Source organism: Phacochoerus africanus, chromosome 3 (genome assembly GCF_016906955.1).
Source record: "Phacochoerus africanus isolate WHEZ1 chromosome 3, ROS_Pafr_v1, whole genome shotgun sequence".
In the NCBI taxonomy this organism is placed as follows: Eukaryota; Metazoa; Chordata; class Mammalia; order Artiodactyla; family Suidae; genus Phacochoerus; species Phacochoerus africanus.
In genome coordinates, this window is record NC_062546.1 from 95536221 (window position 1) to 95563450 (window position 27230).

General features: G+C 45.7%; 1 protein-coding gene across 2 annotated transcripts in view; it reads right to left on the reverse strand.

Moving 5' to 3' along the window:
- The window catches only part of RALB (RAS like proto-oncogene B), a 49752-nt gene that overhangs the window by 14667 nt on the left and 7855 nt on the right, over positions 1–27230 (reverse strand). The window contains exons 1-2 of one of the 2 annotated variants that reach the window (XM_047772179.1): positions 7433–7657; positions 7173–7338 (exon numbers count right to left, since the gene is read on the reverse strand). In XM_047772179.1, coding sequence (XP_047628135.1) covers positions 7173–7286 — 114 coding nt within the window. In that variant the 5' untranslated portion in view covers positions 7287–7338; positions 7433–7657. Of the gene's footprint in view, positions 1–7172; positions 7339–7432; positions 7658–27230 lie in introns of those variants that run through there. The other variant, XM_047772178.1, reaches the window with a different exon arrangement.

Here is a 27230-nt window from a genome sequence, read left to right on the forward strand (position 1 = left end):
ATGAGGAATGACTGCAACAGGTAGAGCTCTTCTTTTTTGGAGTGATAAAAATGTTCTAAAATCCTATCATGGTGATGGCTGCATATCTGTCTGAATATACTAAAAATCATTGAATGGTACACTTTAAAAGGGTGAATTTCATTAGAATGGATAGACAATAGGGTCCTAGTATACAGCATAGAGAACTATATACAGTCTCCTGGGATAAACTATAATGGAAAATAATTTTTTTTTTTTGGTCTTTTTGCCATTTCTTGGGCCGCTCCCGCGGCATATGGAGGTTCCCAGGCTAGGGGTCCAATCAGAGCCATAGCCGCTGGCCTACACCACAGCCACAGCCAGAGACACAGCAACGCTGGATCTGAGCCACGTCTGCAACCTACACCGCAGCTCACAATGCCGAATTCTTAACCCACTGAGCAAGGCCAGAGATGGAACCCGAAACCTCATGGTTCCTAGTCAGATTCGTTAACCACTGAGCCACGACGGGAACTCCTTTTTTTTTTTTGAAAGTAATTTTTTTAATTAAAGAATGTATATTATATATGACTGAGTCATTTTGCTATATAGCAGAAAATGGCACAACATTGTAAATCAACTGTAATTTTTTTTTGAAAAAGTAAATTTCTTGGTGCATGAATTCTTTTTTATTTTTTTAAAAAATTTTTTCTCGCTGTACAGCATTGGGATCAAGTTACTCTTACATGTATACATTTTTTTTCCCCACCCTTTGTTCGGTTGCAATATGAGTATCTAGACATAATTCTCAATGCTACTCAGCAGGATCTCCATGTAAATCCATTCCAAGTTGTATCTGATAACCCCAAGCTCCCAATCCCTCCCACTCCCTCCCTCTCCCATCGGGCAGCCACAAGTCTATTCTCCAAGTCCATGATTTTCTTTTCTGTGGAAATGTTCATTTGTGCTATACAGTAGATTCCAGTTATAAGTGATATCATATGGTATTTTTCTTTGTCTTTCTGACTTATTTCACTCAGTATGAGAGTCTCTAGTTCCATCTATGTTGCTGCAAATGGCATTATGTCATTCTTTTTTATGGCTGAGTAGTATTCCATTATGTATATATACCACACCTTCCGAATCCAATCACCTGTTGATGGACATTTGGGTTGTTTCCATGTCTTGGCTATTGTGAATAGTGCTGCAATGAACATGTGGGTGCAATGGTGCATGAATTCTTAATGAAGTCATAATTCATATTTTCTAAAAATTCAATAACTGAATTGAAAATATCTGGGAGTTCCTGCTGTGACCCAGTGGGTTAAGAACACAACTGCAGTGGTTCAGGTTGCTGTGGAGGCTTGAGTTAGATCCCCAGCCCAAAGTAGTGGGTTAAAGGATCCAGCACTGCTGCAGCTGCGGCTTGGATTCAGTCCCTGGCCCAGGAACTTCCATATGCTGTGGGTGCAAAAAAAGAAAATATCAATACGAACTTATGGCCTCTCTGATAAACACTCTTAAAAACAAGAGTATTGCCAAATTAAAGCCACTAATTCAAATTATTTTATTTTATTTATTTATTTTTGGTCTTTTTTTTTTTTTTTTTTTTGCCTTTCTAGGGCCGCACCCACGGCATGTGGAGGTTCCCAGGCTAGGGGTTGAATCGGAGCTGGAGCCACTGGCCTACGCCAGAGCCACAGCAACCATGGATCCGAGCCACGTCTGCGACCTACACCACAGCTCACGGCAACGCCGGATCCTTAACCCAAGGATCGAACCCACAACCTCATGGTCCCTAGTCGGATTCGTTACTGCTGTGCCACGACAGGAACTCCAATTCAAATTATTTTAAATCGAAAAATGAAGTTGCTAAAGGAGTTTCAGTATTAGGCTCTCTTACATTCTTATAATAATGATCTTAAAATAGAGAAAATATTCTGTCTATGCTTCACAATGGTGTCCTTCTTTTAATACCTTTCAAAGACAGATACACAATCCCCCTTAAAACACACCCCAACCCCCAGTGCACATCTCTAAATACCACCATAAAGCATCTCAGTTGTGGAACTCCCTGGTGGCCTAGCAGTTAGGAATCCAGCATTGTCACTGCTGGGGCATGAGTTTGATCCGTGGCCCAGGAACTTCCGTAGGCCGTGAGTATAGCCAAAAAAAAAAGCACCTCAACTGCTTATTTTTAAACTTCCAAGGATAAAAGCAGCCAGGGGCTTTTTTTTTCACTTGCAGTCAGAATGTCCTGATACGACCATCTAGATCCATGCTACGGAAAAGTGTGCCTGTTGTTGGAACACTGGTTTATAATCTTGACATTCACATTTTCCCACTACAAACAGGAACTTCCCAGAGCCTGGCTATCTGTTAACAGGAACCGTACAACTGGCCTTGCCGGGCTGCTGTGATTCCATCTCAAATGCCCAAGACACGCCAACCCAGGGCCAACTTCACACAGACCTGTTCTTCTCGAGCCACGTCTAAGCTGCCTGTGCTGGGCTGCTTAGAGTCTAAAGCGGTTACTGCCAAAATCCCCCCATTGCCAACCTCACTTTACCAGAAAAGGCCTCAAATCCAAAAGTCTTCAAATCCAAGGATTAAAAGGTTAATATCTCCATCTGCCACACTGGCATTTCCTTCCAACTTTTCCAAGTCAGACCTTAGACAAAAATAAAGACTTCTGAGATTATGGCTCCTTCCATAATCCAATTTCCCTGAAAATTCTAACATAGAAGCTAAAAGTTTGTTCGTTTGTTTGTTTTAAACAAAGGGCAAAGCACTGGAGCAGAAGCAAACAGTCTGAATGGCTCATGATGCTCCAAGACAGCCGGCATCTCCAAGTACAGGACTCAGTTTCCTCTTCTTTGCAATTGGGCTCGGCTGCCTCACCTCACAGAACAGCACATATGACCACATGTCAGAACTGCTTTATGAAAAGAGACCCCCCAGCTCTCAACTCCAGAAGGGATGTTGTAAAAGTGCCCCTGAAAGTCTGTTATCAGTGAGGTTTGGGAATCACTGCTAAGGTCTCAAGCTCCAAAACTGTGATTCTAGAACCATACTGTTCAAAATCACAGCCACCAGCCAGGAGTCCAGAGCTCAGCAGCCACTGGCATTGGACAGAACAAACACAATGTTTCCGGCATCACAGAAAATTCTAAGAAAATCAAAGATTCCCCAAACAGACATCACTACTCTCTCTTCTCTTCTTGCTCAGATTTTATTTGACCATTTCTTCAATAGCTGCTGCTTTCTGGTCCTCAGATAGGTCAGCCAGCAGAAAAACAGACTCAGGTCAGGTCAGTTTCTCTGAAGCAACTGGGAAGAGGACAAGCAGCTCTCGATCCTTCTGCACATGTCTCCCACCCCACCCCACCCCACTCCTTGAACCCAGACTACTGCATGCACACACAGAAACATAGGCAGTGAAAAGGAAAAACCCAGACTCAACTCTTCTGGTCTCCTGCGGGGTCGGCTGCCACACTGTGCAGAATGGATCCTGGCCTCAAAGCGAAGTCGGGCTCTATGTCTGAACCCATCCTTAGATTCGCAGCTGGGACCTGTCAGTCACCCACACAGTGGAGGAGCCCTTCCTCCACTGACCTGCTCTCTGACCCAGGCCTTCTGGACAGCAGTATGACTGTCCTTTAGGCTGGATCCTTCCTTCTTGTGGGTCTCTCCAGGGCCCTGTAACATGTTTGGTAGCATCCCGGGCCTCTACCCACTGGGTGCCAGTAGCACCCTCCGCCCCTCAGTTGTAACAACCCCAAATATCTCCAGACGATGTTCATGATTTGGCGGGGGAGGAGGAGGGATGGGGGGGGAGGGGAGGTGGGGGAAGGGCATCTTCGCCTTGATCCTTTATCTCCAGTAACAACTGCTGCTCTAACCCTGTCTCCCTCGTCCTAATTCCTCTCCTCACCCTCTTTTCTTCCCCAGCCTCTGTTAAAGAAGAAAGAGAAAGAATCATTAGTAACCAAATCACATCATCAGGCAAAAACAAACAAAGCCTTCCAAAGCCAATGTTGAAACCTGCCTCTCTTTCTTCACCCAAAAACGCTGTGGGTCAATTAAACAGATTATGTTAGATTCCCCCACTTTGGGCCTGAGTATAAAATAAAGAAATGTAAGCATCAAAAATAAAAGCTTCTCATGATAAGATACAGGAGGGCTCTGACCCAGGATGAGAGGGAGGTTTTGGTCTGAAGCTTCTTCACCACGGGGCCCTCTTTTAGGAAAAGAATATCAAATTATACAAAGAATATTAAATACAAGGGCGATCATTCGGGAGAGAGTGAGATGGACTGGGACTTTGGGGTTAGTAGATGCAAACCAATACATTTAGAATGCATAGACAGGGAGTTCCCATGTGGCTCAGCAGGTTAGGAACCCAATTAGTATCCATGAGGATGCAGGTTTGATCCCTGGCCTCACTCAGTGGGTTAAGGATCCAGCATTGTCAAAAGCTGCGGCATAAGCAGCAGATGTGGGTTGGATCTGGCGTTGCTGCGGCTGTGGCACAGGCCAGCGGTTGCAGCTCTGATTTGACCCCTAGCCTGGGAACTTCCATAATGGATAAGCAATGAGGTCCTACTTTACAGCACAGGGGATTGTAGTCCAATCTCTTGGAATAGACCATGATGGAAGATAATATAAGAACGTGAATATATATACATATATGCATGTATGTATGACTGGGTCCCTTTGCTATGCTGCAGAAATTGGCACAACACTGTAAAACAACTAGATTTTAATAAAAAAATAAGAAATTTTTTAAATAAGCAATCATTTAGAATGAGAAAAGAAATCATAATTCATCACAAGTTTTCTGCAATGTCCCAATGCTGGGGTGAACCCACCCTCAGGGGCCCCTCAGTGAATCGGGCCCTTGTGTGATGTTCTCCCCTTAATGGCAGAGGACCCGCGCCTAGCTTCTCACCAACAGGACACGGCAGCGGTGATGAGCCAACCCCATGACTATGTTTCTGGTTCGGAACCCTGCAGAGACTTTCCTGCTGGCCGGGAAGAAGCCAGCTTCATGGTAAGAGTTGTCTATGGAAAGGGCCACTCGGCAGAGGCCTGTGGGCGACCTCCGGAGCATCTGCCCGCCGCTAGGGGGCCTGGAGGAGCCGGGAGCCTCACCACACCCTTCCTGCAGACTGAGACCCAGAGCCACACTCTCAGCTCAGCGGAGCCACACTCCTCACCCCTGGAGCCTGGAGATAATTGATGTGCATTGTTTCAAGCTACTGACCATGTGGTAATTTGTTACACAGCAATAATACAAATACCACTTACATCAAAAAATCCCAGGAAAATAATGTTATCAATCACCTGCCTGACATACCTCTAGAATATCTTCCTACTTTGTCTGCTTCATACATTCGAATAATCTTGTCGTGTGCCCAGGATCCTGAAAAATTTCCTACAGAGAACTAAAAAATAATTCAGTCTTTCCTCTAGCAAATTGAAAAATAGTTCTGTTATTGATGGTTTAGGAAAGTTTTTTTCTCGGCTTCACAACTACAGGACAATTACTGGCAATGAAAAGTTTAGGACTATTGCCAAATTTGGGAAACCTCTACTGACCCTCCCCCGTAAGACCTGGAAGAACTTTCTAGACACTGTTTCTGACACTATTTCCACCCCTGCTCTTCCTCCACCACCCACACACTTTCAGTGGCAGGTGCCACAGGACCTACTCACACCAGGACACACCCTGGCTGGTGAGTCAGCACCGCCAGCAGTGGGAAGGCTGGGACTGCTGGGAATAACCCCACCGCATAAACACACACAACTGACACACCACTGGTGCCCAGCCAAATGCATCCTCAATTCAGCTTCCCTCAGCTAGACCCCCAAAAAGTCATGACCACTCCATCGCCACCCAGCACAGGAGGAAGCTGGACAGAGGAGAAAGTCTAGGGGAAAGAGAGAGCGATCTTACTGACCATGGTTATACTGTCTTCTTTCGCGCACATTAGGCAAAGCACGTGCCTGTGCAAACACAGTGCCAGTGAGAAGCCCCAAGGTTTAAGCTCTGGTCTAAACCCTCTGCTGCAGGACCGGCAAGAGGCCATCAGGCAGGGACATTTGTTGGCTCAGGAATCAAGACCCTGGACTCAGCACATTATCCCCGGTAAGTGATGAGACTCTGAGGCAAAGATGGGGCGAACTTCACTTTGATCCCTGGAAGAACTAGAGAGAATGTGACATCTGTCCCTTGGGGAAAGATTAAGTTCATATGACAACTCGGCTCTCCCTTTCAGTATCTCCCCAAAGTGACTGTCACAAAGCTAAGCCACTGACCCATTCTTTAGATGCACCTGCTCAAAGGTCCCTTCCTCCTCCCTTGCTCCTGTCATAAAGAAGGTTCCAAGGAGAAAAGAATTGGGGTTGCCAAGGGGGAGAGGCAAGGGGAGGGATGGAGTGGGAGTTAGGGATTAGCAGATGCAAACTATTACACATACGATGGATAAACAAGGTCCTACTGTATATAGCACAGGGAGCCATAGTCAATATCCTGTGAAAACCCATAATGGAAAAACATATGAAAAAGAATATATATATACATATATATATATATATGTATGTATGTTTAACTGAGTCACTTTGCTGTACAGCAGAAACTAACAAAACACTGTAAATCAACTATACGTCAATTAAATTTTTTTAAAAATAAAAAACATGTAACATCAACTGATCCACATAAACATTTAGTTGCACTTCAATTTCTAAAAATTTTTTAATATGTCATTCTTTTACATGAATTCTGAGCTGAAGGGCAAATGTAGTAGAAAAAGATGACTGAAATGCTTCCCCTTATTTCAGGAAGGATCTCCTAAAAATAGGTTTCATTGTGCTAAAGAGTCTTGGAGATATGACATGCTCAAGGATCTTGGAGATAAATCGGTACCAAGACATAGTAAAGCAAAATTCTACTGTGAAAGGAAAGGAAAGGAAAAAGGGAAAAGAAAAGAGAAAAGAAAAGCACCAAGTATAACAATGGAAGTTAAATGCAGGGCCCCCGCATGTCTCTGCCAGAGCTGAAATTACTCACCTGCAGTCAGCAGTGCGGCTCTGACACTGGTCAGAAGCCCCTGGAGAGCTACGCAGAAACCAGCCTAACACAAGGTGCCCCAGGACCCTCCCGCTGGAGCAGGGACACGGCCACCGCAGGCTGGCAGGGGCGGGTGTCTTACCTCATCGTACATGAACTGGAGCGTCAGTGCCGATTTGCCGACCCCGCCACTGCCGACCATGATCACCTTGTGAAGGGCCAAGGAACTCTGGCTCTTACTCTTGTTGGCAGCCATCCTACTGGTTTTCTGAGGTCACGAAACACGGACAGAGGACCCAGTGGAAGAGCTGCCAGTGAAGACAACAAAGACTCTGAGGCGGGTGCCTTTTCACTCCAGTGAAATCAAATGTGAACCGTCCGCTCCAGAAAAGCCCAACCCACCGGTCCGACAGAGAGATCATTCTTCCAGGCTCCAGGCAGAGACAGAAGCCCTCCAGCACCTCTGGCAGTCACTGCCCAGAGCAGCACCAGGACCAGAGCGAAGGTGAGGCAGAGAGAAGAAGGTGTGTGTGCATCCATCGCCCATCACCAAACCAGCACATCTGCCACAGAGCTGCACTGACACGGGGGACCAGACAGAGACCCCACGTCACCTGTGCCACAGGGATCTCAGTCCCATCCCTTTATTTACACCGCCCCCTCCCACGTATGTTCAACACACACACCCTCACACGGCCTTCCGGGGGACCAAAGCGGAACCCTAAGAATGGTTAAGTCAACGTGCTTTTAATAACAAGCATCCCTTCATGACATGCGACATATAGGAAAACTAAATTATTCACTCCACATTCATTTACATCGGAGAACTAAAATGAGTTACACTTTTCTAAAATAATAGTCTATTCTGGAGTTCCATGGTGGCTCAGTGGGTTAAGGATCCAGTGTCGTCACTGCAGTGGCATGGGTTGCTGCAATGGTGCAGTTTCAATCCCTGGCCCTGGAATTTCCTCATGCCACGGATGCAAACATTAGTAAGTCATTAATTAACAACCTATTAGTCAAAATCAGTTTTAACCTCATCAGAAGTGAAATCAAATGAGCAGAACAGAGCAACCTTGGTGGTGTGGGAATAGAAAGTATTCCAGAGTTCCCATCGTGGCACAGCAGAAACGAATCTGACTAGTGTCCATGAGAACGCAGGTTCAATCCCTGGCCTTGCTCAGTGGGTTAAGGATCTGGTGTTGCCGTGAGCTGTGGTGTAGGTCACAGACTCAGCTCAGATCAAGCATTGCTGTGGCTGTGGCGCAGGCTGGCACCCGCAGCTCTAATTCAACTCCTAGCCTGGGAACCTACATATGCCGTGGGTGCGGCCCTAAAAAAAAAAAGAGAATATACATGTAAGAGAAAGTATTCCAAATAAGTACATTTAACAAGTGCCTGAAACTTATTCTAACCCATGTGCCAATTTTTATTTTAGGCAACTTGTTCGGAAAGTCTCTTTCACACCTGCTCCAGCATAAGGAAAAAGGGCCCGGGCTCAGGCACATCATAGGCCCAAGTCTGGTTCTCTCATTTGCCAGACGCGCAGCCTACATGCCAGTTACTCACTTTCTCCAGGCCGGTTTCCTGATCTGCAGACAAGTGAACTAACTACCCTGTGGGATTTTTTAGAGTAATAAATGAGATAACAGGTGAAAGACCGAAGCACTGTGCCTGGCATACAGTAGCAACTTAAGAAAGGCTGGTTTTCTTCCTATCTAATTTTAAGAGAATTTTTTTTTTCAAATTACAGCATGATGAGCAGTTATTTCCATTATTTCTGACAAAGTAACCTGAAAATACCCCCAGTGGAAAAAAAAAAAACAAACATGGAAAAATTAAAAAATAAAGATGGAAATACACATCTTTTTTTCTTTTTTTGCTTTTTAGGGCATCTGCGACCTATGCCACAGCTCACAGCAACGCTGGATCCTTAACCGAGTGAGTGAGGCCAGGGATTGAACCCACGTCCTCATGGATTGTAGTTGGGTTCATTACCACTGTGCCACGACGGGAACTCCTACAGCATCATTTTAAATCAGTGCTCTCCATCCTTGGTGGCATGATGCAACCGCTGGGCAGCTTTAATAACAACCCCAGAGATCCTGATGGAATTTGGTCTGGGATGGCTGGCATGTCTGGGATCACAGCCTGGACATGGGAATGTCTAAAAGCTTCCCTGGTGATGACAGCAGGCCTCCCAGGTTGAGAACTCCTATTAAATGCTCCGCTGAGCTCAAAAGGAAGTAAGAAATCCCTGTGCTGGGGAGGAAAAAAATCAGAGCAGTGAGAGCTGGTATCTCTTCAGTCCTAGATGACTATTATTCTTAGTACCTTAGGATTTAACAAACAAAACATACAGGGAGAGGAAACTGGACACCCATGCCAGGTGAGAGGTCGAATGGAGACCTCCTCTCATTTGAGAACTGAGAAGCCAAGGCTCTTGACAGAAGACACCTTCAGGTAAAGAATGAATCAGCCAAACATCTGTCCACTATCAGGGAGGAAGAAACTTCCTCTACCCTTCCGGGTGCTGCTGGCGCTTCTAAGAATTAAATTAACGTGAGACAGATTAACAGGAGAAAATCCCAGAAACGTTTTATAACATGTAGACATGGGAGCGACCCAGGAAAACTGAGTAACCTGCCCAAATGGCCAAAGCCCTCACCTTAAACGCCGTCCTCAGCTAAAGGCAAAAGAGGATGTTGAGGGTGGGGAGAGTCAGTTATGAGACATGAGCAGAGAAAGTCCAGTAAACAAGGGTAAGGTTGTTATGCAAGTTTAAGTCCTTGCCTTCTCCACTGATAAGAGCTTCTAGAGGTTCGGCCGCCCTCCTGTTCCTGGTACAGCACAGGAGACGCCCTTACAAATGAAGCTATATACCTTATATATGTCAGTGTTTCCTGCAAATGTTTAGCTCCTGCTTGGTTTTCCAGAATGTTTTTCCATGTCTGCTGTTTCCTGGGAAAAAAACTAGCTTAAAACGAGTAATATGCTGGAGTTTCCCTTGTGGCACAGCGGAAATGAATCCGACTAGGAACCACGAGGTTGCAGGTTCAATCCCTGGCCTCGCCCAGTGGGTTAAGGATCTGGCGTTGTTGTGAGCTGTGGTGTAGGTCACAGACACGGCTCGGATCCTGCATTGCTGTGGCTGTGGTGTAGGCTGGCAGCTGTAGCTCTGATTCGACCCCTAGCCTAGAACCTCCATATGTTGCAGGTATGGCCCTAAAAAGAAAAGGAAAAAAAAAAAAACCAGTAATATGCCACAGAACTCTGTTTTGGGGATGGTAAATTCTGCTCCCCTATACCCCCAGCAGGGGAGGACAACAAGGACGCTTGTCTGCCTGGACCCTGCCTACAGCAAAGTGCACCCTGAAACTGTAAGCACAGCATTCCTCCACAACTAAGGAATCAACATAAAAAGTAATCTCAGGCTGCTCGTGGTGCTGCAGCATGAGACAGATGCTAAATGTAGCCTCTCTGGGGGGACAGCCTGCAGCAAAGACAGCTCAGGATTCCTACAACCAAACCCCACAAAGAGAAGACCACAGGTCCAACCTACGGAACACCTAAGAAAATAACCATGCAGGAGAGCTGGCATCCCTCACAAGTAGGACTTTTCAGACAGCCATGATAAAAAAGATTATTTGATTGTTTTTAACAAAGACAAAACCAGACTGTGAGGAAAACTGCATTATCAAAAGGCCAAGAGTTGGGAGTTCCCTAATGGCTTGGTGGGTTAAGGATCTGGCATCATCACTGCCGTGGCTCGGGTTCCCTCCCAGGCCCCGGGAACCTCCCCAAGCCAAAGGCTGGCCTGGGGGGAGAGAAAGAAAAAAGAAAAAAATCCCATCACCCAGAGATATTCACTATTGACAGTGAATTTCCTGCTTGTATTTTAATCTATATATTCTTACATTTCAATCCATATAATTCTTTCTATATTTAACACCTTTTGGAGATCATATTTGTATGGTTTTGCATGTTATTTTTCACATATTATCTATCTGTCTTCTTAAATGGGGAAGACTGAACATAAACCTTTTCTGGCTGATTTAAGACTCAGCGTCACTGAAAATCAGTCAGGTGACCAGCCTTGGCTTCTCTGAGTGGGGTCACATGCCTGCTTGTTCCCCCCACACTGGAAGGCCCTCTTTCTAGGGCCCCTTTCCTATTGGTGTGCTTTTTAGTAAGTGTTTTAAGCAATTAACTGGATAATGAAGCACATTGGAATTGTGACTAAAATAGAATAAGTGGGATAAGGAGCGGGCCTCCTCCAAAGGCTGAGGAAGGTTAAACTGCTTTTGGCCTAATTTCTGGTCCACAACTGTTCACCATGGAGCTAAGATCAGTGCATGATGTTAGAAACTCTATACCATCGACAATTTCTCTGAAGCAACATTGCTTCCATGAGTTATGATATTATATTATATTTGTATTAAAATGAAGAAGTAATTTTCCATATTTGGGGGGGGGGGGATGCCAGCAAACACATGCAGGCATCTAACTCTGAGCCATTGTTTTCTAAAAGCAAAGTCAGTTTCTCTAGAAGAAACAACCATAAATGAATTGAAGGTTACTCAAGAGATCCACAGATACTTGCCAAATACCTGTGCACCAAGCCCCCAAATTGAAACAAGTGTGGTGGCTACCTGCGGGCTGTGTAACCACTTCAGCCCTGGACACAAGGGAAAAGGCAGGAAGAAGGCAGGCGAGTCAGCCCGGGCCCCGCCAGAACCAAGCCTGAAAACTGCAGGTGCCGACCTGTTAGGGGAGATTTTAAACCCGTGTGTTGAAACCACTCTGGATCTATTTATTGTTACTTGTCCAGACAGCATTCCAGAAACTGTGGTCTGTGGTCAAGAAACTCAGAGTCCAAGTTACAGATTCATCAATGATGATCATCTGGGCCAACAAAGTCTATGGCAGGAGTCCCCCGCCCCTGCCTGCCCCCACTGCCGAGGGCTCTGGGAACATAGGAAAGCCACCTGAGTCACATGGGAAGGTCAGGGGACATGCCTCGAGGGAGCAAGGGTTGGAGGAGCTGGTGACAGGGGAGGAGACATCAGGAAGAAGACAAGTCAGGGAGGCTCAGAAAGGTCATGTTGGTGACTTGTGGCTTGTAACAGGTATGCCCAGCCAATAAACATATTCTTAAAAAGTAACACAGGTACCCCTTTGCCCCAACATCTTATTATGAAAAGCTCCACGTTTTCAGAGAAATAGAAAGAGCTGCACAGTGAACCCATATACCCACCACCCAATCCTACAGTTAACGTGCTGCTTGCCTTTTGCTTCATGGCAAAGCCAGTCATCTGCCAGCCCTCCATCCAGCCATCCATCCATCTTATGTTCTGATGTGTTTCCATGTAAGCTATATACATCAGTACACATCATCCCTAGCTTCACTCACATCTTTTTTATTATTATTATCATTGGTCACACACGCAGCATGTGGAAGTTCCAAGATAGGAATTGAACCCTCACCACAGCAGTGACAATGCTCAATCCTGAACCACTAGACCATCAGGGAACTCCACATACATCCATTTTTCACAAAACAATTCTATCTGTCCCAGAATGATCTTTAAGGGGCTTGCAAACCTCGTAATTGTTCTCTTCCATGAACAATTTGGGTTCATAGCCAATACATGAAAAGTCAAAACACAGACCTTCCAACAATGGGAACTGGGGCCTGTGACACCAGGCCTTGGCAGGCTCACCCCTCAGTCAGAAATCTTTTACCAGTTGAGAAACACACCACAGATTCCCCCCCCTTTTTTTTTTCCTTTTCTTTTTACAGCCATACCTGCGGCATATGGAAGTTCTCAAGCTAGAGGTTCAATCAGAGCTGCAGCTGAGGCCTACACTGCAGCCACGGCAATACCAGATCCTTAACCCACTGAGTAAGGCCAGGGATCGAACACACATCCTTACAGAGACAATATCAGGTCCTTAGCCCACTGAGCCACAATGGGAACTCCAATAGATTCTTTTTAATGTCTCCACCTAACAACGGGAAAGCTGTATCTATAGTGGGCTTCATTTCTCTCAAAAAAAAAAAAAAAAAAACCATTTAAACGCTACTCTATGCTTAGCTGTGCATCTTAGAAAACTCGATCTCCTAAGGAAGGATATAGATATAAAGCATTGGGATAGAACTGCCCATATGCAACGATAAAGATGGTTCAGGGTATAGTGGAGAGCAGAACAAACTCTGGGAAAAGGTCTGGAAAGGCTTCAGAATTGAGTAAGAATTCACCCAGCAGAGTGGGGTGAGCACTCTGCATAACAGAGGGCATAGCAAAGCAAGAAAGGCCTGAAGTATCAAAGCAGGTCCCAGAATCACATAATATTGAAGCATAGGAATGGGGTGGGGAAGTGACTGGGTGTCACATCTCCAAAGACAGATGTGCTCATCTACAAGTAAGCCTAAAATGCTGTCTTAAGAAATATATCCAGAAGTTCCCGTCGTGGTGCAGTGGTTAATGAATCTGACTAGGAACCATGGGGTTGCGGCTTCGATCCCTGGCCTTGTTCAGGGGGTTAAGGATCTGGCGTTGCCATGAACTGTGGTGTATGTTGCAGACATGGCTCGGATCCTGCATCGCTGTGGCTCTGGTATAGGCCAGCGGCTACAGCTCCAATTAGACCCCTAGCCTGGGAGCCTCCATATGCCGCGGGAGCGGCCCAACAAATGGCAAAAAGACAAAAAAAAAAAAAAAAAGAAAAGAAAAAGAAACATATCTAGGAGTTCCTGTGTGGATGAGAAAGGGAAAGATCTGGCATCATCACCGCTGCAACACAGGTTCGATCCCTGGCCCAGGACTTCCGCATGCTATGGGCACAGCCAGAAAAAGAAAAATAATAATAACAATAATCAAAAAGGGAGACAATCCTAAATCTGGGAGAATTTAGTCACCCAAAAAGTTAAGGACAATAATGAAAACAGACCATAGAGAAATGAGGAATTTATGAAACCGTACCTATAATAAATATTAAATAAACAAGGGAGGCTATTGCTTACAGCAGAACATCAAAGGCAGACTAATAACAGTACAGGGTGAGGAAGCTAAAAAAAAAATAGATATTTTCCATCTATCAGAGTTAAGACTGGTTCAGGCAAGAATCAGCAGGAGATGCTAAATCTAAAGGGGAGACTCAGATGAGGATCAGGAGATCGGCACAATCTTGAAGCATCTCAGGTTACTTATGAATCCGACTCCTCATTTTAACAAGCAGCAGTATTAAGTATGGGGACAAATCCCAACTATCCAGACCACTTCCGGTTACAATCCAAATTAGGAACAATCCGATCTAAATGAGGGTCCTGAAGGGTCCTCCCCTCGAGAAGCAGCATCTCGGATATGGAGGAACACAGGAAAGCGATGGATGGCAGGGATTGCAAATGCTGAATAATGAAAAAGGAAAGCACAGTGAGGCCGTCCATTTGGGAGACATCATTTCTATGGACACTGAGAGTCAACATGCAGTCTCCCCATTTCTTAACATTGAACACCGACCTGTTAGATAGTTGTGAAAAAATGACTGTATATACCAGCGGGCATAGTTGTGAGAATACAAACTGACAGCACAGAATCCCTGTATCACTGTCTTTCTATTTTATTTTATTTTATTTTTGTTATTTTACAGCCGTACCGACAGCATATGCAGGTTCCCAGGCTGGGGTCAAATCAGAGCTGTAGCTGCCGGCCTACCCCACAGCCACAGCAACTCAGGATCCAAGCCGCATCTGGGACCTACACTACAGCTCCCGGCAACACAGGATCCTTAACCCACTGACTGAGGTCAAGGATCAAACCTGAATCCTCATGGATCCTAGTCGGGTTCCTTAACTGCTGAGTCATGAAGGGAACTCCATCATTGTCCTTTTAATGACACAAATGTGGTTTTTTGTACACAGTCTCACAGGCACTCCTTGGGCAGAAAGGTTAAGTAGTGTCTTATTCATATGAATGTCCCCGGGGACTAGGGCTCTTACTGACAGCCCAGAGAATGAATACGGAGTGAATGAACCATGAGAGAAGAGTCTTTAAGAAATAAAAATGAGAGCGCTTTTTTTTTTTTTGTCTTTTTGCCTTTTCTAGGGCCACTCCCACAGCATATGGAGATTTCCAGGCTAGGGGTCGAATCGGAGCTGTAGCCGCCGGCCTACACCAGAGCCACAGCAACTTGGGATCCAAGCCGCAACTGCAACCTACACCACAGCTCATGGCAACGCCAGATCTTTAACCCACTGAGTGAGGCCAGGGATGGAACCCGCAACCTCATGGTTCCTAGTCGGATTCGCTAACCACTGACCACGACGGGAACTCCAAGAGCGCATTTTAAACAATTTTCCATAACACGTACTATGCCACATTTTTCATCCACGTTCCATTAAAGAAAGGTTTATCCATTGCGTGCTCTATTGTGAACGTTGATCCTAGAAGGTAAACAATTAAGGGAGCAGCCCTCCCCAGAGGTTCTTTTTGTGGTTTAACAATAAAAGCTGTTAGCTACAAAAATGTTTAAATGCACACACACAGACTCAGGAGCCAATTTGAAGAGATGGATCCGAGATGGAAAATTAAAGATCAGCAAAGATAATAACTGCAATGGATTGAAACACATCCAGTTTGTTCATAATGATACTAAAAAAGCATATTTCGAGGACTGGTGAAACAACCCATTACTTTTAAAATTGGTAAGTAAAGGGACATATAAAAAAGGGATATATAAAAATATATCTTACTTCTCCTATACAAGCTGTCCTAACAGATGACCAAATAATAGATGAAGCAAAGTTTCCCTTTACGAAATATTCTAACTAATCAAGGAATGACAGATTTTAGGCTATCACCATTTTGCAACTTCTCATGAATTAAGAGATCTGCTAACATTACAAAAAAGAGACAATCTGACATCTTGAAAAAGACACACAACCATCAAGATGTATCCTTGCCAGAAACCTTCTAAATCTAACCACTGATTCACCTGAAGTACAGGGAGACAGAGGAATATGCTCTACAGAATAAGACACACAGTTGCTTCAACGAATAAAGTGCAAGAAAAAAAGAGAGACGGATAGAGTTCCCGTTGTGGCTCAGAGGTTAATGAACCCAACTAGTATCCATGAGCACGTGGGTTTGATCCCTGGCCTCGCTCAGTGGGTTAAAGATAGGGCATTGCCGTGAGCTATGGTGTAGGTCACAGATGCGGCTTGGATTCAGCATTGCTGTGGCTGTGGCGTAGGCAGGCGGCTATAGCTCCAATTCAACCCCTAGCTTGGGAATTTCCATATGCCACAGGTGCAGGCCTAAAAAGACATTTAAAAAAAAGAAAAAGAAAAAAGAGAGATGGAGAGTGAACCCGTAAATTATGAGACATAAGAGCCATATCAACGGATTGGAACATACGGACCAAATTTGGATCCCAGTATGAACAAACACACACACGTAAGAAAACTGGGGAATTCTGAGCATTGACTGGATTTGATAAGGAATTATTGATAAAAAATTTTCACATGACTACATTTAACCTTACTACAAATGAAGCTAAATGATTTATGACATTTGCTTCAAAGTTATCAAGGGGGAAAAGAGCAGGGATCTAGATGAAATAAGATTAGCCATAAATTGATCATTGTTGACGCTGATGGATGGATACAAGGTAGTTCATTATACTATCCTCCGTACTTTGTTTTTTGTTTTGTTTTAATAGCCGTAACCCACAGCATGTGGAAGTTCCTGTGCCAGGGATCCAGCCCCAGCCAGAGAAGTGACCCAAGCTGCTGCAGTGACAACACCAGATCCTTAACCCACTGTGCCACAAGAGAACTCCTAGATGCTTATTTTTGATGGAATACACTCATGGTACTAAATTATTACTTTAGTTTCTTGAGGATGGTCTAGTTACCAATATTTACATTAAGAAAAAAAAAAAGCACAAATTGCTCCTCTCAACAAAACCTAGAAATTCAGTTCAGGATAATTTTTTAAAAATTTGCCTAAACACTCCAAATCTTCTATATTATGTATGTGGCAGGAGAATGTATCTGTGACAAGAATGCATATCTCCAGGTTCAGGATTGCCAAACCATACCTATAATAACCCCCGTATTTTATTTCTTGCCATAAATCACTAAAATTTCTCTGAAGCCCTCCCAACTCCCCTCCAAAATAGCAGAGGACTACCTAAAGTAACAGTACATTAAGAGGCCCTTGGAGTTCCCATCGTGGCACAGTGGTTAACGAATCCGACTAGGAACCATGAGATTGTGGGTTCGATCCCTGGCTCGCTCGGTGGGTTAAGGATCCAGCCTTCCCATGAGCTGTGGTGTAGGTCACAAGACGCGGCTCAGATCCCAAGTTGCTGTGGCTCTGGCGTAGGCTGGTGACTACGACTCCGATTAGATGCCCAGCCTGGGAACCTCCATATGCCGCTGGAGTGGCCCTAGAAAAGGCAGAAGAAAAAAAAAAAGAATAAGAGGCCCTTTTGGCAAAAGCACATCCAGTAAAAATGAGTTTTTAAAACATTTTGCTAAGTAACATTAAACATACATAGTTTAAGGTACTGTCTGCCTGGCATCCTTCTCTTTTCTTTTTTTATTTCTGCACCTGCATCATGTGGAAGTTCCCAAGCCAGGCATCAAACCGGAGTCACAGCAATGATCCAAGCCACAGCAGGTCCTTAACCCGCTGAGCCACCAGGGAACTCCTTGGTATTCTGTTTTAGAAGCTGCTCCCCTCCACCATCCTCATGGTTACTACAGGAGAAGGGGCAGGGCTGAGGGAGAGAAGACATGCCAGGCTAGCATGTGGCCCATTCTCAGGGAGAAACCAATCCCAAAGGGGCACGTGACCCAAGTACGGGGTCGTTGGTGGCTACAGCTGGGAGACGAGCCCCCGGCCAGGGCTGAGAGAGAAGCAGGAACCCCTGTGGCCCTTCAGACCATGCACTGCCCGGTCTGAGGTTATCATTATTAGTTCTGAGACAGGCCCTTAAAACAGAGATTACCAGATCACCAAATAAAGTAAGTTTTGTCTATTAAACAATGCTCCACATAAACAAAAAAATGTAGGCTCAGTGGCTGGGTATTTCAAAGTCCCTATAGTTTTACCAGAGATATTCTAAAAATTAGAGCAACCTAGTCTGTATAAGAATCTCATCATTTCACCCACTGATTTATTAATTAGTTTATTAATTACTAGTCACTAGTAATCAATTATTAATCAATTAATTATTAAACCCTTATTTATTTAAATAAGGATTGCTGATCATTTGGCGGCTATCCAGCTGGCAGGGATCTGCCTGGCCGTCTATTACGTGACTTCGTGATCTCAGGAAGGAGCACAGGCCTTGCAGTGGACAGCTGAACCTGGATAGCATGACAGTGGCTCTGGGCACCTGAGTACCTGGCAGTTGGGTCACCTCGCCAAGCATCCTGCGTTGGCTAGCTGACTCTCTCCACAGCCACAAACTTCCGAGGGCTAAGGCTGAACCTCTGTTAAATCCTTCTAGCAAATGAAGATACTCAGTCTTAACTCCTCAGGCTGGTAAATCTGCATTTCCTGATGGCTTTTCATGAAATGGGACCTTCCTGGAGTGACGGTCCTGGTAAGAAACAACTTAAGTCCTCAAGGGGCTCAGTTTCTCTTACTGGAGCCTCAGCCCTTCCTACATCTAGTAACTTAAAGAAGGAAACTCAGGAGTTCCCCGATGGCCTACCAGTTAAAGGATCCGGCATTGTCACTGCTATGGCTCTGGTCGCTGCTCTAGCATGGGTTCAGTCCCTGGCCCAGGAATTTTATAAGCTGCAAGCAGAGCCAAAAACCTCAGTTTTCCCCCTCCCTTGTGCAGCTGCTATTGTCATCAGCCCCAGGGAACAGAATATTTTTATCTTCTCATACATATATGACTCAGTTTCCATGTCTAGGAAAACAAGGAAGTTGAATTAAATGATCCAAGTTCCTTTCCAATTTTTTGCTGCTTTTTTCTGAAATCCGATCTGCAAAACAACTTACATTAGGGCTCCTGTGCACCTAAGGAAATTTGTTTTAGGTATTTGTGTTCCCTGATGCATATCTCTTTATCTGTTCTCCTGCCAAAGGTGGGGCGGGGAGGTGGACGACTAAACAAAACCAAACGAAATTAACTAAAACAAAACCAGAAAGTTCTGCTTTGCTCATCACAAGCACCCTGCCTCTGGTCTGTACCGCTGGGTACACATTACTGCTTCTGCCAGGACTGCCCTTTCTTCACCATGACCTCCCTGGACCTCCAGCTCAGCTGACCCTCAGTCCACGCAGGCTACCAGGCCTGTGCGTACCACCCACTGAGGCAAAGCGGTGATCTCCTCCAAACCAGGCCTGTCTCCCCTACTACACCGAGAGCTGCCCATGTGTCTTTGTGTGCCATGCACCTGGCACTTAGGAGACCCCCAATCCATGGTGGACTAAAAAAAAAAAGAAAAAGAAAGAAAGTTCTCTGCCTGGGTTGGGAGGCCTCAAAAAGACAAGTGGTTAACTCACAAACTTTGAAAAGTTAAATTTCCTTAAAGGATGACTTTCCTCAACTACAAAGCAAAAAGAAATGGTGCGAAGTCATTTGCAAGCTCTGATTGTTTAAGCATGTGCAGTTACTTCTGAAATAAGGACCTCTCCCACCCTACCCTCACCTCCAATGGACCCTGGGGATTTCACTGGCCTTAAAGAGTCCGCCAAGCCATACAGAATCCAGTTCCTTCTACCCACAAAGGCAGCCGTGGAGACATGAGGGCTGCTTTGCCTCCGGATGGTTGAAGGTCAAGTCTGAACCCAGCATACGTGGCCCTGTCCTAAAAGACTTACCCAAAGTGCCGCTTAGATTTTTCACCTAGATTCACCATGTCACCGCTTAGATTTTTCACCTAGATTCACTTCCCCATCATCCACTAGCATGTCACATGCACACAAACAGAGCCTGTGGAACCTGCAAGGTCATTTAACTGGTTCAGAGCCCCCACTCTCAGCCAGGACACCTTTAGTGGCTGCAGGGGGTGGGAGGCGGGAGGACCTTCAATCATGGGGTGAAATACTGGAATTCCTGGATCAGAAAGCTCTTTAAGAGTCAGGAATGCACAGACAACCAGAGCCCAAGTTCTAAAACAAAGACCTAGGAGGAAATGTTCCATCAGAAGCAGTGAGGACACACCTAAAAGAACTGAAAGCAGGGCCTCAAATCGGTATTTGTATCCCCATGTTCACAGTAAATATTCACATCAGCCAAAAGGTGGAAGCTGCCCACGTGTCCACTGATAGATGAATGGAAGACAAAAGGTGATCTATCTATACAGTGGAATAGGACTTGGTCTTAAAAAGGAATGAAATTCTCAGATAAGCTACAATACGTATGACTCCTGAAGACATTCGGCTGAGTAAAACAAGCCCCTCACAAAAAGGCAGATCCCTCTCTGCTTCCACTTATAGGAGGTACCTGGCAGAGTCAAATTCATTGGGATGAATTCATAAGGAGAATAGGGGTTGCCAGGGGCTGGGGACAAGGAAGATGGAGAGTTCGTGATGAACGGGACAGCTGCAGAACGGGATGCTGAAAAAGCTTTCAGAGACGAAACAGTGGGCCGACTGTACAACAACATACATGGACTTAATGCCACTGAACTGTGCACATAAAAACTATTAAAATGAGGAGCCCTCTGGTGCCCTAGTGGTTAAGGATTCAGTGTTGTCACTGTGTGGCTCAGGTCACTGTTGAGAGGATTCAATCCCTGGCCTAGGAACTTCTGCATGTTGCAGGCATGGCCAAAAATAAAAAAGTGTTAAAATAGTAAATTTTATGTTAGCTATACTTTACCCCAACTTTTTTTTTTTTTAAGTAGTTACACGCCCACAACAGAGTGGGTCAGAAGAAAAAAAATGCACAACTTGAAGTCTGGCGTCTGCCATTGGGAAGCTAATGACCTTGGTTCAGCTGGCTCTCTCGGCCTCAGTCTGATCTAGTAAATCCAGGAGAGATCTGTGTCCCCGGGGTCATGATGAAGGAATGAGAAAACACCTACCTACCACGATACCTGTCTCTGATCAGGTACTCTGCTTCCTGAAATCCACTCGGATGTTCTGGAAAGTCTTGGAAAGAAATGGGCAGAGGAGCCCCAGCTATGCCAAGGCAGGGCAAGCTGCCAGGCTTGAGGGAGGAAGAGACAAGGCCAGGGCGACTCCTTCGCTCAGATTCTGCCTCCCAACAGCCAAGGTGACACTTGTCCAGGGCTCCATCCCAGACAGGAAGAGGCCTGGCTCTGGTCCTCATTCAGCCACTCATTCTGTGATGAGGCGAATCCCTTTACCCCTGGGCCCAAAGGATGGACAGCATTTACCCACCCCCTACCCCCCACCCCCGCACCTCGTGCCATACCTGGGAGGAACCAATGCGGAAACCCGCAGTAAAGGCTGGATGAGCATTTCACAGCCAGAATCAAGGGTAGAAATGCCACCACCTCTAACAGAGGTCCTTTGGTCCTTCCTCCTTCTGTCACCCACAAGGACAGTGGCACTCGCCTTCAGAGGCATTCACAAGGGGCACTGCAGGCCCTGCCTGAAATCTCCCCCAGAAGCTCCTAAAATCTAACAGAGGTCACCTCTCTTTCTCTCCCCGTTGTGTCAGGGTGTGCAGCTCTAGGGTGCCAGCACCAGAAGCTGCCACCAATCCAGCTGAGATCTGGGAGCCACAGTGCAGGAGCAGTGGGGAGGGCCGCACGCTGAGGGGCGTCCCTCTACCAAGTCCCCCCAGACGCGCAGGCCCCCCACTCTTCCCCACAACTAAACTCTCATCCCACCAGGATGGCATCCATAACCTGAAATGACTAACCCACCCCCACTGCATCCCCCAGCTCCTGGGCACACTGGCAAACTCTTCTAAAAATGCTCCTCTACCTTCTGGCCTATCCTGAGACCCAGGGGTCCCAGGGGACACGACATCTTAAGGGGATGCTATTTCTCCTCATGTGCTTCAGGGACAGGAGGAGAAAAGGGTCCTTCTTTCCTTCCCCCCACCAAGTGTCACATCCAACCATCTCCTTCTTCCTCTTTCAAAAGCCCTGGGCCCCCACCTGGCTGCTAGCATCTCTGGACCTCCTCTCACGGCCCTCGTTCACTCATGGTACTTGCTTCTGACTCACAGGCTTCCTTTCTACCCCAACCCCATCACCCTCCTCAGCGACCTCTATATTCACACTGACCACCCGCCCAGGAGCGTGGCTGCTCCAACCCTTGAACTTCTCCTCTCTCAAAGCTTTTTCTTTTTCTTTCTTTCTTTTTTTTTTTTTTTTTTTTTTTTGCTTTTTAGCGCCACACCCAAGGCCCATGGAGGTTCCCAGGCTGGGGGTCTAATCAGAGCTACAGCTGCCAGCCTACACCAGAGCCAAGCTGCATCTGCGACCTACACCACAGCACCACAGCTCATGGCAATGCTGGATCCTTAACCCACTGAGCGAGGCCAGGGATCAAACCCATAACCTCATGGTTCCTAGCGGATTCATTTCTGCTATGCCACAACAGGAATTCCCCAAAGCTTTTTCGTTCCTTTCCTGTGACACTACTGTGGTCACTTCATTATCATCAGCGTGATCATCATCTCCTCTCACTGTCTGGCCCTGGCCCCCATCCCTCTAGCTCACCTGCTCATCCACCCCTCCCCCATCATTCTCTGCCTCTGGATACAAGAGCACTGGTTCCAGCACCTTCCCTCAGTGCATGGACCCCCATGGATCCCACTTCCCTCCTTCCCCAACTGAGACCCCATAGCTCACTCTGCAAACACAGTCACCTCCCTCATCGCCTCACTATCCTGCCTGGCATCTGCACCCAACAAGCAAATGCTGCTGGAGTGGGAAAGTCACATGACCAACCTTAGGAAACATGAGAAGTGTGTTTAGGGTCACAAACTGGGAATAGGTGTTCACTCTACACGTCCAAGAAATCTTATTGTGACGCTCTCCGAGGCCCTCCCCACGCTCACGCTCCACCAGTGACCTTGCCTCATTTTCCCCAAACAGAAGCCATGGACCACAACGCCCTCACCACTCCTCTGCCAAGTCTACAAACCCACAGGCATCCATGCCTATCTCCTCCTTGTCTGCTGCTCTTGGCAGAGGCCAACTCTCCACACAGGTTTTGCACTCTGTGCCACCCACACACCCATACCAAGGTCATTCCTGTCATTCTGTTTAATCTTCATCCTAAACACACTTACCATTTTTATCCTCATATTCCCCTCTAGCTAGTGACACAATTTCTCTGTAGGCCTAGTTATCTGTACCAGTGCCTCTCACAGTACCTGGGAATCTTGGTCAAAGGCACATTCTGATTCAGCAGGTCTGGGATGGAGCCAAAGACTCTGTTTTGGGAGTTCTTATCATGGCGCAGCAGAAGGGAATCTGCCTAGCAACCATGAGGTTGTGGGTTCAATCCCTGGCCTCACTCAGTGGGTTAAGGATCCAGCATTGCCATGAGCTGTGGTGTAGGTCGCAGATACAGCTCAGATCCCACATTGCTGTGGCTGTGGATTTAGGCCGCCAGCTACAGCTCCGATTGGACCCCTAGCCTGGTGTGGCCCTAAAAGGATTTTAAAAAGAAGAAGAAAAGAAGAGGTTCAGAGTGTCCAGACTGGAGAAGCAGAGTTCATTTGTGTGCCACCATGGGGGGCGGGGGCAAATTCCATGAGGTCAGAAGCTCCTTGGTTTGTGACCTGGGACCTGTATCTCTTCATCTGGCTGTTGATTCATGTCCTTTAACAATCTTTGTAAGAAACTGGTCATGAAGTGATAAAATGGGTTTCCTGAGTTCTGTGAGCCACTCCAGCAAATTAATCAAACCCAAGCAGGGGGACATGGGAACCTCTGGTTTATAGCTAGTTGGTCAGAAGTACAGGTAACATCTGGGCTTTGTGACTGGCAGCTGAAGCGGAGGGCAGTCCTGTGGGACAGAGTCCTTGACCTCGGGAACCTGGTGTTATCTCTAGGTAGAGAGGGTCACCATTGAGCTGAATCACAGGTCACCCTGCTGGTGTCAGAGAATGTCTTGGTGCTGTGCCCCCACACATAATCCACATTGGAATTGGGTGTAGAACCCCTTTAGAAGTTAAAGAATGGTGGGCAATGAGATCCTGCTATATAGCACAGGGGACTATATCTAATCACTTGTGATGAAATATGATGGAGGATAATGTGAAAAAAAATCTATATATAACTGGGTCACTTTGCTGCACAGCAGAAATTGACAGAACATTGTAAAAATCAACTACAGTAAGATTTTTTTTTTTACTTTTCAAAAAATAACAGGAAGTTCCCTTATAGTGCAGTAGGTTAAGGATCCGGCATTGCCACAGCTGTGGTGCAGGTTGCAACGGCAGTGCCGTTCGATTCCTGGCCAGGGAACTTTCCCATGCTGTGGGTGTGGCCAAAAAAAAAAAAAAAAAAAAAAAAGTTAAAAGACGGCAGAAGGTACTGAATGAACACATATAATTTGAGATTTTAAAAAGGCTTAATATGCGAGGATGAGCAGAGGTACCACATTGGCTAAAATCCATTCCTAATAATGGGATCAGCTAATCTACAACAAATGCCTGGCCACCAACCTTTTCCTGTTTTCACAGGGGAGGGGAGTGGAAGGAAGAAGGGGGCTGATAGGAGAGGCAGGATAAAGAGAAAAGAAAGATACTAGCTCATAAATTAGGGCAGCAAACAGGAGACAGGCCAAAAATAGGAAGAAAGGAAAGGCAAATTGTGCTGACTTTTCTAGTCTGCCTAATGGCAACTAACAACCTTGAACTGGGTTGAAATGAACTAAAGCAATTCTCAGAAGACTTCATTTTCTGAAGTTACAATTTAACTTGATTTATGAAACCTTTTGTTATAAATATGCCCAAGTCAAAGGATATTTGTTCTATGTTAGAATCATAGAATTTTTAAGAGCTAGGAAGAAACCTACAGGCCTTTTAATCGGGCTTCAAGCTCAGCGTTCCTAAATTCTTCTCTACACGTACGGACACTTCAGAAAGATTTCATCTAGAAGTTAAAAGAATAAAGCTCTTTTTGTGCAGGTGAATAATTAAAATGTGTTAGGGCTTGGAGCTCCCTCTGTGGCACAGTGGGTTAAGAATCCAACTATAGAAGCACATATAGGTGCAGAGGGGCAGGTTCAATCCCCGGCCTGGGAATTTCCACATGCCAGGGGTGCAGCCATTTAAAAAAAAAAAAAAAAGTTTTTTTAATGTATTAGAGTTTCAAAAAAGAAATGAAAACTTGCTAGACAAATAAATATTGTCCGAAGTTTTCAGGTAATTGGGGGAAGGGCTCTATTTTTTTTTTTTTTTTATTGCCAGAATGCCACTATTTATTTATTGGTCTTGCTGTCTGGGCTCTAGGAAACTTTTTCTTGTGATTATGCCTCTTTTGCCCCTCCCCTTTTTAAAAAACTTTGTATGGGGCGTTTCCGTCATGGCTCAGTGGTTAACAAACCCCCGACCAGTATCAATGAGGACGTGGGTTCGATCCCTGGCCTCACTCAGTGGGTTAAGGATCCCGTGTTGCCGTCAGCTGCGGTGTAGGTCACAGACACAGCTCAGATCCTGAGTAGCTGTGGCTGTGGTGTAGGCCAGCAGCTACAGCTCTGATTCAACTCCTAGCCTGGGAACCCCCACATAAAAGACAAATGACTAAAAAAAAAACTTTTTATAGTGGCAGGTTTCACACATACATAAAGTTAGAAAGAAGCATTTAATAAACAGGTTCTCCAAGATGTTTTTAGCTACCATGTCAGTGAGTTTTATTTCTTAAAAAATACACAGATGGTAGAGTTCCCCTTGTGGCTCAGTGGTTAGAGAACCCACATCCATGAGGACGCGGGTTCAATCCCTGACCTCTCTCAGTCGGTTAAGGATTTGGCATTGCCCTGAGCTGTGGTGTAGATCGCAGATGCAGCTCCGATCCTGAGCTGCTGTGGCTGTGGTGTAGGCCAGCAGCTACAGCTCTGATTCAACTCCTAGCCTGGGAACCTCCATATGCCACAGGTGTGGCCCTAAAAAGCAAAAAAAAAGAAAGAAAAAAAATACACAGATGATTAACAACTAACTTTGCTCATCATGGAGATCATTTTGGGCTAATTTTTAACCAGTTTCTTTTAGGGTTTCAAAAAAACAAAAGAACAAACAAAAAAAACCCCAGCTGTTTCATTTGGTTTAGGGACCACCAAGATTTTGCTTTAGTTTAGTTTGCTTTTAGGGCCGCGCCCATGGCATATGGAAATTTTTTAGGCTAGGGGTCGAATCAGAGCTAGAGCTGCTGGGCTACACCACAGCCACAGCAACTCGGGATCTGAGCCTCATCTGCAACCTACACCACAGTTCACGGCAACACCAGATCCCCGACCCACTTAGCGAGGCCAGGGATTGAACCCATATCCTGCAGAGCCAGGAAGGGAACTCCCCAGCGAGATTTTCATTTCTAATTTCCAAAGCTACTGTATATTTATTTGGCTAATTAATTATAGCGCCTGATAAGGAAGGACCAGAAGAAAGAACATAAAACTTCAAGTATAATATTAAAAGTTTCAAGAATAGTAAAAATTCCAGCTGCATTTTCATCTCCTACAGTACACACTCCAGTAAGCACCTGAAAAAAAAAGAAACCATAAAGAAAGGAATTGTGGTAGATAGGTTCCAAGAATGCCAATGGTCGGGGTTCCCATTGTGACTCAGTGGCTAATGAATCCAACTAGGAACCATGAGGTTGCAGGTTCGATCCCTGGCCTCACTCAGTGGGTTAAGGATCTGGTGTCGCTGTGAGCTGTGGTATAGGTCACAGATATGGCTCGGATCTGGCGTTGCTGTGGCTCTGGTGTAGGCTGGTGGCTACAACTCAGATGAGGCTCGGGTCCTGCATTGGCGTGGCTGTGGTACAGCTCCGATTAGACCCCTAGCCTGGGAACCTCCATATGCTGTGGGTGCGGCCCTAGAAAAAGACAAAAACAAAAAACAAGCATGCCAATGGTCTTCAAGCTTCCCCAGGGCAGTCCACTCCCACGTTACACCAGGTTGGCCTATGTGCTGGCAGAAGTGACAGTATGTCACTTAGATACCAAGACACTGCAGTTTCCACTTGATCATCCTTTCTCCCACTTCCTCCCCGTCTCAGATCATTTGCCCT